At 37.0% G+C, this 18202-nt stretch overlaps 1 protein-coding gene across 1 annotated transcript in view; it reads left to right on the plus strand.

The window, feature by feature from the left end:
- DOCK1 (dedicator of cytokinesis 1) overlaps positions 1-18202 on the plus strand; it is a 437647-nt gene that overhangs the window by 337140 nt on the left and 82305 nt on the right. The window contains exons 33-35 of the mRNA XM_070945964.1: positions 144-292; positions 14545-14630; positions 14768-14924. Of these exons, the coding sequence (XP_070802065.1) occupies positions 144-292; positions 14545-14630; positions 14768-14924 (392 nt within the window). The remainder of the gene's footprint in view (positions 1-143; positions 293-14544; positions 14631-14767; positions 14925-18202) is intronic.

The raw sequence follows: 18202 nt of genomic DNA on the forward strand, positions 1-18202 counted from the left end.
AGGCCTACTGCTTATAGTCATGGGTTGCACTTTTCATACATAACAAATGTATGATCTCTACATAGACTAGAATTGATCTATTTACTATGCTCGAAATAAAAAAGTAATTTTCCCTCTTACATTCAGTTTTTTTCTCCCAACAGGGCAGCATAAAATCAAGTTCATTCCTGAGATGGTGGGGCCCATGTTAGAAATGACTTTGATTCCCGAAACTGAGCTGAGAAAAGCTACAATTCCCATATTCTTTGATATGATGCAGTGTGAGTTTCATTCTACTAGAAGTTTTCAGATGGTAAGAGCTGTTTTCTTAAGAAAATGTGTTTGCTATAATCAAGTTGAATGCGAACAACACGTTTAATATCACTTGTTTAAAATAGGCCTGCACAACTTGTAAATCCACAGTTGTGTCTAGCAAACTCAATTTTGCAATAAATTTTTATTCTAAGGTTGTTGTTTTTTGAGGGAGGGGGGGAGACAGATAATATCACTGCCTCCATATCCATGAATGTCATGAGACTCAAGAGGGGATTGTCACTTCTGGGCAGGCCTGCTTTGACTGAGGACTTTCAGACTCAGCTTTGTGCTTCTTCTGTTTTCCCAACTAGGAAAACAGTACTTGGAACACCTGAAATCATGGCTTATAGTGATTCAATTTCTGTATTCAGTGTGTTTATGTGTGTGAATATGGTATGTGTAGGAATTAATAGCCCTTGAAATGACTGTTTCTGAGAGGGACAGAGTGTTTAAAAGGTTAAGTGAGCTCTCTAGAGGCCCCGAGGATTGGTTAGGGAGATTTGTTTGATTGGATTCAACCTTCATGTTGGACACTTTTCCATATTTGGTGTATCTCTATCATAATTTTGCTAAAGTGCCAATGCAAAAACTTGGATGTTATTAATTTCCTACCATCTGTTTGCTTTAGCTAATCTTGCACTCTATGTTGACATCATTTTGATGACATTGGGTCCATTGGCAATGGAGCCTTTGGGCTATGTTGGCTTTCGAATAAGTGTGAATCCTGTATTATCGCCATTTTAGCTCATTTGGAAACTATCATGACTTTCCTACTTTAACATAATCTCCAGTCATGTAAGTGGGGAGACATATCATCTGAAATGTTTATGAGCTGAATGTTTTGGACAAAAAAAATTAAGGAGCGATCATATAGACCTAATTGAAATTTTCAATCTCGGTTTTATTTTGAGAATAGAAAAATCCTTAATTGTATAGAATAGCAATAGCACTTACAGTAGTACAATAGACTTACAGTCCATTCAGAAAGTATTCAGACCTGCTTCACTTTTGTAAATTCTGTTGTGCTGCAGCCTGATTTTACAGTTGTTGAAATTCATTTTTTTTCTCATTAATCTACCTTCAGTACTCCATAATGACAAAGTGAAAACAGAATTTTAGAAATGTCTGAAAATTTATTAAAATTTAATAAATTTTAATAAAATAATAAATAATAAATAATAAAAATTTATTATTGCTTAACGCACTGTAAGCCGCCCTGAGTCTCCGGAGAAGGGCGGCATATAAATCAAATTTAAAAAAAAAAAAAAAAAGAAAAAACTGAAATATCACATTGGCATAAGTATTCAGACCCTTTGCAACAACACGTAAAATTTAGCTATAGTGCTTCCCATTTCTCTTGATTGTTGCTGACATGTTTCTATACCTTGAATGGAGTTGACCTGTGGTAAATTAAATTGCTTGGACATGATTTGGAAAGGCACACATCTCTCTATGAAGGTGTCACAGCTGACAATGCATACTGTAGCAGAGCAAAAGCCATGAGGAAGGCTACAATAAAATTTCTGCTGCACAGTGGCCTCCATAACTCTCAAATGGAACAAGTTTGGCACAACTAGGACTCTTCCAAGAGCTGGTCACCCGATCAAACTGAGCAATCGGGGTGACAATGAAGTGACCAAAAACCTGATGGTCTCTCTGATTGAGCTCCAGAGATCCTGTATGGAGATGGGACAGAGCTCCAGAAGCATAACCATCACTGCAGCCCTCTATCAATCTGGGCTTTATGGAAGAATGGCTAGATGGAACTCTCCTCAGTTGAAAACACATGAAAGCCCACTTAGAGTTTGTTCTTCAAGTCTGTGAGTCCTTCAGGTGCTTTTTTGCAAGCTCCAAGTGGGCTTTCATGTGTTTTCCACTGAGAAGAGGCTTCCATCTAGCTACTCTTGCCAATCTGTTTATTAATATTATCTAATATACAATATATACTTGAACTTAAACATAGAAATAAGATGCGTCTTATTTCTAGATGCCTATAAAATAAGAGAGAAACATCACAAATAACTGTAAAATAAACAAATGGATAATACATATGATTGCTAATGCAAAACTACTGATGCAAATAAGAACCTCTGGTTTAGGTATACAAAGCAGGTAATTGAGTTGAAGCTGCCAGCGAGAACAGAGGATATTTTTATTCATTTCTTAAGGTTGGCGTTAAATTATAATATCAACAAGACAGCATTTTCTGACATAGTTGTCAGTGGGTGGTTTAACTTCTATTTTTACTAAAAATTTAAAATTAATAATTGTCACTTGTGTTGTATAAAACAGAAAGCTGAACAAAACATTTGGTACAGGCCTGGCCAGCCAATTTAGAGATAAATAATTGTAATTGAATTCAATTAAGTTTGATGGTGGTGATTGTCAAGCTCATAAATGGAAAGGCTACGGACATCAAATCTGAATTTCTCTCAGTGATCCATAAAGATATTACATTATTCCAAAGGATCAATGCCCAGATAATTCTCAAAGTAATCTAGTATTTTGGAGGCAACGTCATGTGTGAGCTCCTTTTGAAATCTTGCTAAATTCCAGCTGTAATAAATTGTTAGCTACATAGCAGGGCATAGATAGAAGAGACACAAGAACTTCAACTGAACAATTTCTCGAGGAGCCATTTTACAACATTTGGTGGTCTACACACTAGATATGGTTCAAGTTCTTATGACTGCTTTATATATCCTAATTGCTGCCATATGTTTATTATGTTTATTATGATAAACATAGGTTTATTATGATTGTGAGTAGCAAATTGTAAAGTGGGATTCAAAAACGACCCTCACCAGAAGGTAGTTCTTTTTTGTCTTTTAAAGATGTTGAGGCAGAAAAAAGAGACACTGAGATATTTGAATGACTTAGTTTAAATAATACTGGTGCCTTCCATTTTCCAAAGGTGATAGGGTATTTTAGAGAATAAAATTACTATTGTTTTATTAGGTTTGGTGATGAGGCCTTTCTCCACTAAAAAGCAAGATTTCTGAGGCACTGTTTCTGGCTCATTAAAATATAGGTGAAATGGCTGAGTCATCTGCATACAATAAAATGGTTCTCCCAATCAAAATGTAGAGGAAAAAATTTGATCTTGAGAGGTCTTGCACCAAACACAGTTGATATACAAATTAAAAAAGAAGGTTCCAAAAATACAGCACTACTTCACTCCTTTCTGAATAAATAGGGAAGGGGAAACTATAGAATATCCTTAAAAGCCACATCAGTCTTACACTATATTGTTCTCATGGAGTTAAGTAATTAAATGCGGACACAACAGTCAGTGAAGAAGGCGATCAATTTCCTCCAGGACTTGTTTCTGAGGACTGCTTCAGAAGCTGCCTTTAAATTTGTGAAGTCAACATATAATTTTTCCCAGGTGGAGCAGCATACTTTAAGACTAGATTCAGAAGAACAGCAATGATCTAAAGTTCACCTATCTTTCCTAAAGCTGGCTATTCTTCTGTTAAAAATTTGACATTCCCTTCAACCATATTCCATAAGGCATTTGTTATACAACATATTTATGTATAAATAAATATTGTGTATAAATATTATGTATAAATATTTACATATTTATGTAGTCACCAGACTGATTGAGCAGTAGCGTGAGATAGAATGCTTTTGTCTCCTTTTTTTCATGCAACAGGACAGTGATAAATTTATTCCAGTCTGCTGGCATCTGGAATGAACATAAATATGCATAAATAGATTAGCCAGGATGAGTGCCCGCTAGTTAATGTTTGCCTTAAATAATTCTATCAGAAGTAGGTCACCTCTACAGTTTTGCCTTGTTTTAACTGAGAAATAAGTTTAGCAGCATTAGAAACAGGCACAAGAGGTCCAGCTGAGAATATTGTAAGACAAATGTCTAGTATAGGTATAGAACTAGCATCATTGCTAAATAGAACATGACAGTGCTAATCATGCTGATCTTCCTCTGAGGAATTATACTAAATGAACCAGTAATGTCTTTTGGGAAGGCAGGTAAGACAAAGTACCAAAGTAAAGGTTTCCAGTTATCGTTCTGATCTTCCTCTCTCTTTTTAACAGGGATTTACTCTATATGTTTTTCTTCCTAATATATGTGAATTTAATTAAAATTAGTAGCTGTAAGAGCCTTGGGTTTTTTCCAACTAAGTTTGCGCTAGCTCTGGTTACATGTACTGTTGAATAATAACACAATGTAATACTTGGGCTTGAAATACTGTAGATTGTAGCACTAGTAGATAGCATTAGATAGTAGACAGTCCATTATAGATGGAGTGCTGAGATGTGTTGCTTTATTTGAACCCACAGAATACTACAGCTTCCATTCTCATATCCTTTACCAAGTGAGAATTTACTTTACCTTGAGAGTTGTGGTGAACAGAAGAGTTCATTCTTCTAGTTTGGTGACTAGAGGCAGATAGGCTGCTATTAATCTATAATCTATAATCTATAAGGATTTAAGGTTCAAAGATAGAATTGAAGAAACCATTTAAAAGTCAATAGAACCATCTCTACATTAAGCCTACATTAACAGGTAGGCTCCCCATCATATTTCCCTCAGCAGATCTGTTTAGGTTAAAAAAGATAGTATTTGATTGCTATTTGGAAAACAGTGAGAATCAATTATTTCATAGTCTTTATAGTAATGAGAATAAGTGGAGGTAGAAGCATCTCAATGAAGGCAACATTATTAAAATATGTATGCAGCAATTCAACACTGGACTCAAGTCTTGTGTTTAAGCTTCCGACCATTAAGATAATCACATCAGAAAACAATAGAGACTGGTTTTAGATGCATTCCTCAATGAGGTCCCATACATCATTATATATATTGAATGCCTACTGACAGATTCAAAATGAGATTGGGGGCAGGGACTATGCATACATGTTGGAGTCAATTATCTAACGGCCTTCAGTGGTACCCCTTCTTGGTACTTGTAGATGCCCACCATGACGCCAGGATTAAACTTTCAAGCTTCTGTGATTCACATTTCTATTTCTCTTGAAAAAAAAAAAACATTGAGCAAATGATAGTAGACTTGACATGACTTTCCATGTCTTCACGCATTTGAGCTGGACATCATACTGATCTAATAAAAGACTTGATTTAATATAAGAGTTTTTTCAAAATTAAGAGATGACATTGCAAACACAGCAGATGCGCCAGCATAAGAGTTAATAACATTTCCTCTTTATGTCAACTGAATATTTTCTTCATGCAAATAGTGTCATCCTCACTCTTTCCTTTTAGAGTGGTTGCTTGTACAGAAGGCAACTGAATTTGAGAAAAGTTTGCATTGGGCAAAGGAGATGCCATCCAGACAATTAAGGGAGCAGCACGAGCTTCTTCCAGTAGACATTAGGCAGATTACCTCTAGGTACATCCTGTAAACCAGAGTGAATCTTATTTCATTTTACAAGGTGTCATATAGATGATAGCTAAACTTTTCAGTTGACTAATTTTTTGAGAATTTCCTCCTGCTTCTTGGTGTTTTGAATGAATAAATGATATTCTTGAGAGTTGTTAAAGAGGGTGCCAATTTCTTCTAAGTTTCAAGGCTGCTTTATTAGTCCTTAAACTCACATTTTTTTTGTACATCTGGAAGGATTGGTTCTAAGCTGATTTTTCACATTGAAAAATCTTCACATCTAATCTTGAAATGTGAAAAATCTTCACATCTAATCTTGAAAGACATGGATACACTTAGAACAGAGTCAAAAACATCCTCATTTTACAGAGATTTAAAGGGATAATTGTGTTGCTAAGTTTTAGCAAAATTCTATAACCATTGCTGCTTTTGGGTAGCCACGTGGCTCCTCCTACATATATTTGGTACATTTGGAAGCATAATGGTTCACTCAAAGAATGCAACAGATATTCTCTTGCTTATATTATTACTCTGAATGAGGAGCAATGAACAGGTAGTAAAACACAAGAGCTGAAAGTACTTTGAGGCTTTCTTCAATAGCAACTTTGAATACTGCCTTCTAATTTATATCCAGATTTTAAAGAAAGGAATAAGCCCTTTCTGCTTACTTCAAATTTAACTCTCTGTTTCAGAGACCTAGCAAGATGGATCAAGGAGCTATGGAGCTTGTCTAACGTCTCTGTGATTTCAGACAGCTCTTGAAAAATCACAGCTTTGTTTTCAGAGTTAATATATATTGTTTGACCCATCAGGTTGTCAGAATTGAACACTGCCCAGGGTAATTTAGAGGCTGAATCCAATATTGACAATTCTTCATTTTGCTGTAACTGTGCCACTGTGCCACATTGCAATAAGAGAGGTGAGGCAAAAATATCATACTGTCTCTCTAGCCCTGGCTGGTTTAACTCCTCATATTTATCACTGAATAGAAGAGACTCATTTCCACTTATGTTTGTGGATCCTTTTGCTGATAAAAGCTCCTGTAGCTTGGATTATTAAAGGCTCTTTGCAGGCTTTGCTAGCCAGAACCAAACCCAAGGCAATTCTTCTTTACATCTGCAGGCAAGAGAATGCATATCTAAAAGATATTGTTCAGCGAAACAGCTCCCTGTACAACCATGGAAACACTAATCACTTAGGCAGAGAATGTAAGAGATAAAGCTAACAAAATTAAGACTCAATAAAAGAAAAGAGCTTCCCATAAAAACCACAGTCATTGCAAAAGAAGAAGCGAAACAAACAAAAACAACTCCATCCCATCACCAAAAGAAAGGAAAAACTTACTCCCACAGAAGTATGTACAGTATGTAGGTAGACCTCAACTTACCACCATTGATTCAGCAACTGTTTGAAGTCATGGCAGTGCTGAACAAAAGGGCCTAATATTGGTCCCTGAAGTTACAGCCATTGCAGTGTTTCCAGTCATGGGATTAAAATTTGGGCACTTAGCAGCCCTCCCACACTTATCACCACAGGGGGCCAATTCCTCCCCCACCAGTCTATCTTCCTCCATCAATGCCATCTTGTCCTTCTGCACTCCACAGTATATCCACCTCAGTGATGGGTTCCTCCCGGTTCGGCCCAGTTTCACCGAGCCGATAGCGGTGATGATATGACATCACCGAACCGGTTCTCTTTGTTCCGGAGCTGGGCCCTCCCGCCACGCCCGTGTTATTCTTACCTTTTATTTGGCCCTGCCCCCAATCTATTCTCTGCCTCCCAAGTCCCAGCTGATGGCTAGAGGGAAAAAACTGTTTAAACTCTTGCCGCAGGGCTTCAAAGGGCCGCCCTACAGCTGATCAGTGTTAAAAGGCAGTGTGGTGATAGACCGGTGCCTCCAAAAACAAATGATTAGACCGGGACGCTTGAAAAACAAATGGTTAGACCGGGACGCTAGAAAAACAAATGGGTAGACCAGGACGCTCCAAGAACAAATGGGTAGACCAGGACGCTCCAAGAACAAATGGGTAGACCAGGATGCTCCAAGAACAAATGGGTAGACTAGGACGCTCGGAAAACAAATGGGTAGACCAGGACGCTCCAAGAACAAATGGGTAGACTGGGACGCTCCAAGAACAAATGGGTAGACCGGGATGCTCCAAAAATAAATGAGTAGACTGGGACGCTTGAAAAACAAATGGGTAGACCAGGACGCTCCAAGAACAAATGAGTAGACTGGTACAGCTCTGCAAGCAATTAAAAGCCTGGTAGACCAGTACCTCTGCTAAATCCTAAAGACTTGTCACATGAACATCAAGCCATGTCCACAAAATAAGCCACGCCCACAGAACTGGTAGTAAACAATTTTAGAACCCACCCCTGATCCACCCTGACTCTTTAGCAGATAGCTGCTGGCCACACAAGGCTTTCTTCCATAGGTCATGCATCACAGTTTCCTCATGAGACCTGGGGAAAATAGTGATAGCACTTAGCAATAGCACTTAGACTTATGTACTGCTTCATAGTGCTTTTACAACCCTCTCTAAGCCGTTTACAGAGTCAGCATATTGCCCCCAACAATCTGGTCCTCATCTTACAAATTTAAAAGGATTTCACATACGTATATTATATATGTAAATACATACATAAATGTGACACATACATAGTTATTTTACCTTTGCTAAAAACAACCACACGTTTAATATCTAATTAAAAATCGCAATGGTGTACTTTCTTTTTTGGATGTTTAGTAAAAAGTCAGGACAGCTTTAATACGTGAACTGTAACCAATGCTAAGACATAGCTGTACATTAAGTAACACTCAGACAACTGTTTATGTATTCTTGACTCATTTCTAATTGAACAAATAAATTACAAAAATAGATTGAAAATCACTGGTAAAAAGAAAAAAAATTAAATATGATGAGATAATCCAAATCTTAGAGCAGCAAGAATTCGATACATCCTGTTGAATCAAATGATGGGGTGTAATTATTTTATAAGCTATTGCTACAGTAATGACTAGTCATGATGGCACATCGTGTATTTATCTGCCATTAATTATTAAATGCACAATACAAAAGCAATTTGTGAGAGACCATACCAGTTATTTTTATTTTAGAGCTCAGCTTCACATATGCTTTTGATAAGTTGCTGTACATATTTAGTACTAGCCAAATGGTGATTTAATCATGTAATAGATAAAAATCTGGCAATCAAGTTCTGACCACCACCACAAAGACAAAAGAATAAATAGATCAGTATCTGCCTTGTGTTAGATTTGATAGGTGTAGCAAATTTGATGACATTGAAGAACAAAGTCCAGTTTCTTTCAAGTGTCATTTTACTTGTGATAACTTATTTGCGTAGCAGCTGGATCTCTTGTTATATAAATAGAAAAGTTTCCTGATTGTCCTTTCTCTTGTACAGGCTCAGTTTTATGTTGTAATAAGGTATCAGTCTTCTTTGATAGAGATCAGTGTATCTATCCAAGTTTGTTCATTTGTTTGTTTGCTCTAAAATATTATTGGATGTGTGTTGTGCTTGTATTTCTTTGCTTGGAACATAAGCGATACTTGAAACGAAATTCATTCCCCTTTTACCTCTGGGTTTGTTTTGCTTTTGAAATTGAAAATCTATTGTTGAATAATGCAAAAATAATAATAATAATTCCTTGAGCAAAACAATTTGTAATTAACTTTTAAAAATCTAAATGTAAAATAATATTTATTGTGAATAGTATTTCCTGACATTCATCTTATTTGACATTTCCCTCTTTGCCTCACATTTTAATTTTCTCCTAAAATGCAAAATTTGAGCCAGAAAATGCTTTGCTTGGAGTGTAATCATTGCTAATGGATTGCTTGCAGTGGGAAAAGATTTTTAATATTCTTTTTGAAATCTACTACGGGAATTCTAAAATATTTCTTTCATTCTTTGTACTCTCTTGTAATACAGTCAGAAGGGGTTTTCCCCCTATTATTTTCAAAGTTAGCAATTGCCCCTCTTACCATCTTGTCAAACTTTATCATTAGCTATCATTTATACAAAAGGAATGTTTTAGAAATGTTTCAGTGCTCCATAATTAAGTTTGCTTTCTTTAATTAAAATTTGAGTTTAGTCAGTAGGAGCAACTATGTCAAGTCAACTTACCCATGAACTTTTCAACATTTATATTTAGAAACAGTTCCAAATGTTGATGAACCTTGGGCAAAGCATTTTGTAGTAAATCCCATCTTCTGTTGGAGTGTCATTTAGGAATAGGAAATTGGACAAGTAGGTTTGTATAGTTGGGCCTCACACCTTTGAAATGTCCTACAAGGTTACAGAACATCATTAAATTTGGTAATATTATGGAAATCAAACTATATCCAGCTGTTAAGAGCAGCCTAAAATGCTGAGATAGTGAATAAAATTTCAATTATCAGTGGACTCTGATCACTGAAGAAGATACCTTGTATATTTTTAAGCATTTCTATTTTACATTATCACTCAGTGAAGTGACTTACAACTTCACCACATGCACACACAAACATATTCATGGATCAGCAGTTCCCAGATTGTGAACCTTACAAAACCGATATACAGCAACTATTGTTCTTGTTATTATTATTTCTTTGCAAACAATATGGTAAGGGAGAAAGGATACCTGGGAAGAGGAGAGTGATGATTTCTTAAAAGGTGGGGGGGGGGAGAAAACTATTCCAAAAGTAAGAGGGGAATGTAATAACAATAATGACACAAAACTTATACTATAATAAATCAAATAAAGAAAAGTGCAGAATGCAACAGCAAACCTGCAAGAGGAAAGAAAACAAAACAAAGTAGAACAGAAAAGTAAATGATAAACACTGGGTTTTATTTAAATTGTAAAAAAAAAAGATATGTTCCATCCGACTTTAGAATTATTAGCCTTTCCAAGGAATGCCTTAAAACTAAGTAAGGGGATCAGATTTAGAGTTCCTATGGCTATTTAGTTAACACAGTCAGATCTCTTTACCATGGGTTCTGGCAGACAAAATCCAAATAACTGGAATCGGATGTGCCTTTGCACCATAAAAGGACTAACAACCTTCCTATTGGGTAGGCAAGCAGCAGACCATATGGAAGAGAACAAATGGGGAGGGGTGTGTGTTCCTAACCACCCATTATACAAGAACTCTCACAAACTTCATCCAAATTGAGGCATACAGTATATGCATTTTGATTGTGGACTCTAGCAAGGATGGAAAAAAGCCTCCTTTCCCTGATAAGCTGCATGAGTTGACATAAAGTCACAGAAAGATACCTGGTGCTGTTTGGTATCTCCCAAGACACATGTGCGGTCTGGATATTGTTTGTTTATACATGGGATATGAGGCAGATATTTAAAAATTTTATGAGCTTAGATGTAATAGGCTCCACTGAGAATTTTTGATCAATTGAGCATATTGCTGGTGCAATTGCTAGCAGAAATATCCTTAAGCAGCCTGCAGGGAATATCAGCAGAGAGATGAATTCAGTGCTATCAGGACTCAAATACTGCAAACTTGGTTTTTTCAGCTGCCTATCGCCCCAGCTTCTTTTTTTGGAGGACTAACTAGGTGGGAGGTACCCTATTGTCTTCCTTTTGAGCAGTTCATGGCATTCACATGGTATGTCTGAGGGAGTGCATTTTGCTCCAATACAGACACCAGGGATCACTGGGTTAAGCATTTACATTATGCAACCATCTAATGCTAAAATATCAAATCTGGCTCCAAAATCCAGACAACCATTAGATGACAGAAAAGAGAAGGACCAGGGGAGACATGATAGTCATCTTCCAATACTTGAGGAGCTGCCACAGAGAGGAGGGGGTCAAGCTGTTTTCCAAAGCACCTGAAAACCAGACAAGGAATAATGGATGGAAACTGACCAAGGAGAGCTTCAACCTAGAAATGAGGAGGAACTTTCTGACCGTGAGAACAATCAACCTGTGGAACAGCTTGCCTTCGGAAGTTGTGGGAGCATCATCACTTGAGACTTTCAAGAAAAGATTGGACTGCCATTTGTCAGAAATGGTTTAGGGTCTCCTGCTTGAGCAGGGGGTTGGACTAGATTACCTATAAGGTCCCTTCCAACTCTGTTAATCTGTTAATGTTAAGATCTAGGAAATGGGTAACTCATTGCTGTCATCTCGTGATTATCTGGATTTTTGCAGCCCAGTTTTGGTGTGTGAACTTCACGGATGACCTAGGTATGCAGGAATACAACTGGTTGTTGCAAAATCATTTCTCACTAGCTTACCTAGGAATACATACAACAATATTGTGAACCTTCAGTATTGTCAGCTCGCAGAGCAGACCCTATTCTTTTTTCCTAACCGTCAAAATGAGTGGCATACTGCAAGTATATGCCATACAAAATTACATTTTAAGAGAATTGTCAACTTGTGGATTTTGGAAAAGATTATTCCAGGTCATTTCGTTTGCAAACGAAATGAAAATGAATTCTTTCAGTTAAGTGGGTTCCTGTGGGTTAGATATATGTTCGCATTGTGCTAAAGGCACATTTATGACATGCATTTATGTGCTTGTGTTTTTCTCTCCTGCAGTGTCCAATATATAACACCTTTGAAACCTGTTGATGTTGCAGGTGTTTTTAGGGTACACATACAGGCACATTCATTTTGTCCTATAATTAGGAATTAAGAATTGATGTACTTACAATATAATTTCATTGCTAATGCCTATTGTCCCATTGCAGTTATCCATAATTCATGGTATTACCATCTTTTTCTACCACATTGGTGCTTCTTTCTGTTTGGTTTTGGTTATCTGCTCAAGTAAAAGTGATTTTGCATTGTCAAAGTACTATAATGCAGGACAGGGGTGGGTTCTACTTACCTCCACTACCGGTTCGCAATGGGAGCATGCATATGCGCAGAAGCTTCTGCGCATGTGCAGATCTTTCATGATGACGTCTGGGCAGGTGGGCGGAGCCTCCCGCCGCCTTTACTATTGGTTCGCAAGAACTGGACCGAAACGGGAGCAACCCACCACTGGTGCAAGATTACTTTATGTCATTCATACTTCTAATGCACAAACTGTCTTGGTGATAAGTATACCCCAAACCTCTAATCATTTTGAGCTATATACATTATATACAATTTGCATACTTTTTTATTTTACGTGTACTTGATCTTTTATTACAGTATGAAGATGAAACTTTCTTTGTCAGTGGAAGGGATATCAAAAGAAAAAAAAACAAGTGGGGGTACAGAAAAGGTGAAATGTGGTTGCAATCATTGTCTCTTAGTACAGATATTGGGAGGACAGAGATGAGAATTAGAAGCAAGAAAAATTCAGTAATTCAGATAGTCATAGCAATAGCACCTGGACATATACCTCTTCATAGTGCTTTACGGCCCTCTCTAAGAAGTTTACAGAGTCAGCATATTGTCCCCAACAATCTGAGTCCTCGTTTTACCAACCTTGGAAGGATGGAAGGCTGAGTCAACCTTGAGCCGGTCAGAATTAAACTGCTGGCAGTTGGCAATATTAGCCTGCAATACTGCGTTCTAACCACAGTGTCACCACAGAAAGCCATTCTAATCATTTAGATTTATTCCTCATGGCTTATAGAAGATCTTTAAAGACTTCTTTATTCCCAGGATTTCCAACCCTAGCTAAGTTTATTGGCATCCTTCTCACAAGAGGGTTGCTTTATTACTATTGAATTATTGTACTGCTATTTTTTTATAATACTGATTTTTTTTTATTGCTATGTTGCAGCCCATTCAGTTGTTTTGAGTTGGTCTGTAAAACCCTGTAAAATAAATAAATAATTCTAGGTGGCTGTTAGTTTTTGTACCTTAAATTCCTATGCTTCCATTTATTGACTCTTTCTGCATCTCTTCCCGCAACTATCCACAAAATACACCTCACTATCATTTTATGGCCATTCAATTGTTTTGATACTCTAGTGACATTTTCCAAATGAAGGTACATACAATTGATTGCTTTAGGAAGTGCATGTATAACTCTCAGACTACAGGTAGCTCACAGCCACTTTCCACTACTAATAGCCGGGAAGAAAGGGTGGGATGGAAAACAGAAGAGGGAGGAAATTAAGAAAATGGGTTGTGCCTGCAGAAAAGCCTTTTCTGTAAAAGGCATTACATAGAAAAAACTGTGTAAGTCTGGAAAAAGATTTGGCTGTTTTATTGATTTTAAGGGAGGTGCTTCATACACACTGATGTTCATTGCAAAGCAATAACAATAACAATAACAGTAATCATCCTCATCTTCTGGAATAAGTTTCTGACAATCTGTTGAACTGATTGTATAAGGTCGTTTTCAAATTAAGATCATGTTAAAGCCTTATTTTTAACCTCATTACTAGCTGTTTTCTGCCTTGTCTCCCTCCCCTAATGCAATGACTTTGAAGTTCCTTGTTTGATGTATCTGAGGTGAGCCAAGTTCTGTAGTCTTCTAAATAAATGTGAATGTATTTCATCTAACCAAACGATGCAATTGGTAGTGCAGCCTAATATATCGTCCATAACAATGCTTTCAATTTGCTTGCATTTGTAGCTATTATAATTATTGTGAAAGATAGAGTGTGCCTGCCTTGAATATGATTTCTTGTCTCTTATTACTGTAATTAACTATCTTATTTAGATTTGCTTTTAAAAAAAATCACCTAAGCCCCATTTAACAATATGGCCAAACATTTCCCAAATGCTCATATGGCAACAGATCATTACATGCAAGCTGGAGGTAGTACTGGAGATGTCAAACTATTAAAATTCAATCAAATATTGCATTTATTGTAAAGCCAAACAACTTTATAACCTGAGCATTTCTGTGATGACATATTTGGAGTGTTAATTATTTATGCGTGTTCTGTTTAATTACAGTTTGAAAATGAGATAATCACAAAACTGGATCATGAAGTGGAAGGTGGAAGAGGAGATGAACAATATAAAGTGTTATTTGACAAAATGTAAGTGCTCATAACAGCTGGATTTATAATGATTAATTAACATTTGTTGATACAAAATATTTCAAATTAGTCTTTCATGAAAAATATGTTCCCAAGTTTGACTAATAAGATTTTTTTTTTAACTATCACCTTTTCAGTCTTTTAGAACACTGCAGAAAACATAAGTACCTTGCCAAAAATGGTGAAACTTTTGTTAAACTTGTGGTACGGCTGATGGAGAGACTTCTAGATTACAGAACTATTATGCATGATGAAAACAAGGAAAACCGCATGAGCTGTACAGTCAATGTTCTGGTGAGAAATGAGATGGTTATATGTGGGATAAAGAAGAATTCTATACAATCTCTTTTTTTCTTAGGCTGACTAAACTTATGACTACAATTTAAATGGATAAGATTCTGCCCACCGGATATTTCACAAAAAAGTAAAACTTGAGAACTTCTTTTTCTTCTTCTTTAAAACTGGTGTTTACTTTAGAAATCAGGATTAGACAAACCAAGCCTACACTAAATATATGATTCTGTTTACACCATCATAATTCATCTAAGTAAGCTACAAATAAAAGGGGAAATGTAGGATGATAAACTCTAACTTTGGCAAAAGAGCTTGATTGGTAAATAATGCTGCATCTTAAAAGTACATTAGCCTTTGTAGTCAATTTTGTAAGGTGGATTTAGGGGACTAACAAGTCTGATAGGTTGATGGGAATGTAAACCGTTAATGCCTTGGTTTACTGCAATTTTCTAGAAAATAAAAATAAAAGATAAATTTAAGAATATAAACGGAAAGCATGACTTCAAACCAGAAGAAACCTGACAATTAAAACTTTTTTTAAAAAATCAGATAGCATGGTAATCAGATATATTGTTGATTTAATTAAAGTATCACCTCTGCATTTAACTGCCAAGTCAAAAATCCTTTTCCTTGGTGTCTCAAGGCTGCAATAATACAGGAAAACGATTCATAAATATACCTATACAGAATGAAACAGAAACCTCAGTACCTTTATAAAATACAAACTAAACCGGGCATGAAGTTTTTAAAAAAGTCTGTTGGCTCTTGTTGACATGGAATATCTGCCGGGATCATTTATAATGGTCTTCCAGGAATTAGGCTACTAAATCCCTGCAAACAGTCATAAACTCATGGGGCCAGACAGCTTCGAAAGCTCTTTACTTCTCATCCCTCTTGTGGGTTATGCATCAGTTGGGGGGGAAAAGAGAGCATAAAGCTAATTTAAACAAGAAAAATAGAAAAAAACCCCATCCTTTGGATTTGGGATTTGGAATTATTCTTTTTTCAAGAAAGAACTCTAAGAGCAAAAGTTAAGAGTATACATTATTAAATGACTTTACCACTTTTATAGTTCCAGCCATTTACCACATCACTATCATCATTATTATTCCTAAATCAAGTCTCTTTGGTGAAGGTTATGGACAGTAATCTGCTACACTGTTTCCATAGAGAACGTTTTTTTACTTCTTACTCTTGAACAGAGATAAGGACCGGACAAAAATCTGGATATTTTCACTTCTAGTCTAGAACCTTAACCACTATTACAGCTTGGCTCCCCAGAAAATATACTATATATATCTGTCATCAGAGCCAGGTTTTCAAAGCTTCCTTGTAACCCAGGAGGGCTCCACCCTTATCTCTGGAGGGATGCTCTTGTAGAGGGTGGGGTTGCACCTGAGCAGACATACTTCCTAGGTCCCACAAGCTGGCAATATTTAATGGAACAGAGCTGGAATGCACCCCACTCTGATGGAAGGCACTGGATGAGCAGAAACTATTGGTCTCTCCAGTATCTAGGCCCTATGCCATTATGTCAATATAAACCACTTTAAAAGAGATTTAAAATTAATTTTAATTTATTTTGCATTTTTAATTAAAATTATATTCTAGTAGGGAGAGATCCTGAATTTCCTTATATAAATTTGCAGTTCTTAAACATCGGAAACAGCTAATACATTTATTTTGGTTGGTCAGTCCCTATCTTGCATTGAGTTCAGGTACATAAATTCTTAGAACTTTGCTTTTTCGGCCTCTGGACTCATTGCCTGAAGTATTTTATTGGCAGATTCAGTCCATAAAAGGGATTATTATTAATGAGGGCTTATTTCTTTTATTATAAACATGTATTTGGTAGTTTATCTTCCTGTTTTGCTGCTTTGTTTCATAAAAAAGAAAATCTACCCTGTTTCTCCCAAAATAAGACATCCCCCCCAATCGGGCTTTTGAGCGCATGGCAATAAGACCAAGCGCTTATTTCAGGGTTCAAAAAAATATAAGACAGGGTCTTATTTTTGGGAAAACATGGTAATTCCTAATTTTTATTAGTCCTTTACTCCACGTATCTGGATTGCTTCCCCCAAAGTTACTTAATTTCACCTCTAACGTACAAATTGACCCATTGTGGAGATCAGAATCCAGCCTGGAAAAGAAACGAAAAAATATTCTGTCTGGATTCTTTAAATGCTACTGGAGCCCCTTTGTTGTTTCATTAGAAAATATGGACTATGGATTACTTTTTTTGTAATTGTGGTAGACATCCTCTGAGCATCAGCAAACTTACTTATGTGCAATGTATGTGCTTTCATAGAAGTACATTATGTATGCTGTAGATTAATGCACTATTTCTCTAATTTGCGGAATAACTATTTTTAACTCACAAGGAAATTTATTTGCGCACGAACATTTAGAAACCCTGGGGAATCATCAGCTTAATAGGCACTCACATTTAAAACTTATAGAGAAGACAGGTGTTGAAGGATGAAATGATTGAAAATTTATTTTATAAGCATCAAAAAGTTTTTCATTCTTTAGGGGAAAAAATGGCTGGATTTGTGTAACTGCCTCCTGCATGTGCATTACCTGCATGAATTTATTTATTTTTAATATCATGATTTCAAAACAGAAAAATAAAGGGGGACACCATGTTTATAAAATATTTAATGAAAGGAGACTAGGATTGGGCAGATTTGATTATAGGCCAGGTGTCAGCAACCCGCGGCTCTGGAGCTGCATGTGGCTCTTTGACCCCTCTTCTTTGGCTGCCTGCTGACCCTGTCACGCAACCTGCTCTCCGTCCCAAAATATTGGCTCGACCCAGTCGCAAGACCTCCTCTCTGCCCCGAGAAGGCACGAACCTCTCCACAGAGCCGCACAGCTCAAGAGCCCCAGTGTTTTTTCCTCACTGCCCACAACTGGCTGCTTTTTCCGTGTCCTTCATGGGCAGCTCAGCACCAGCTCAGTACCAGCCTGGTCCCCTTCATTTTGGCTCAGGAAGGAGGGGAACGGGGAGGAGCAGCCGCTGCTGTATGCAGGGAGGGAAGAGTTCTGGCTCTCATGCGCAGCGTTGCTGGCTACACACCTGAGCACACAGTGGCAGCAGGGGGAGGAGGAGTCACCACCATAGCCGCCACAGTGGCCGCCATGATCCCTGCCCAGAAGGGTATCCTGTGTGCATGTGTGCATGTGCACATGTAAGAGAGATGACAGAAAAGGGGAGAAAGAGAGAGGGAAATGACAAAATGATGGAGGGAGAGAATGAGAAAGGAAAGAGAGAAACA

Source organism: Pituophis catenifer, unplaced genomic scaffold, assembly GCF_029215685.1.
Source record: "Pituophis catenifer annectens isolate HBS135680 unplaced genomic scaffold, rPitCat1.0.hap2 SCAF_6, whole genome shotgun sequence".
Lineage (NCBI taxonomy): Eukaryota > Metazoa > Chordata > Lepidosauria > Squamata > Colubridae > Pituophis > Pituophis catenifer.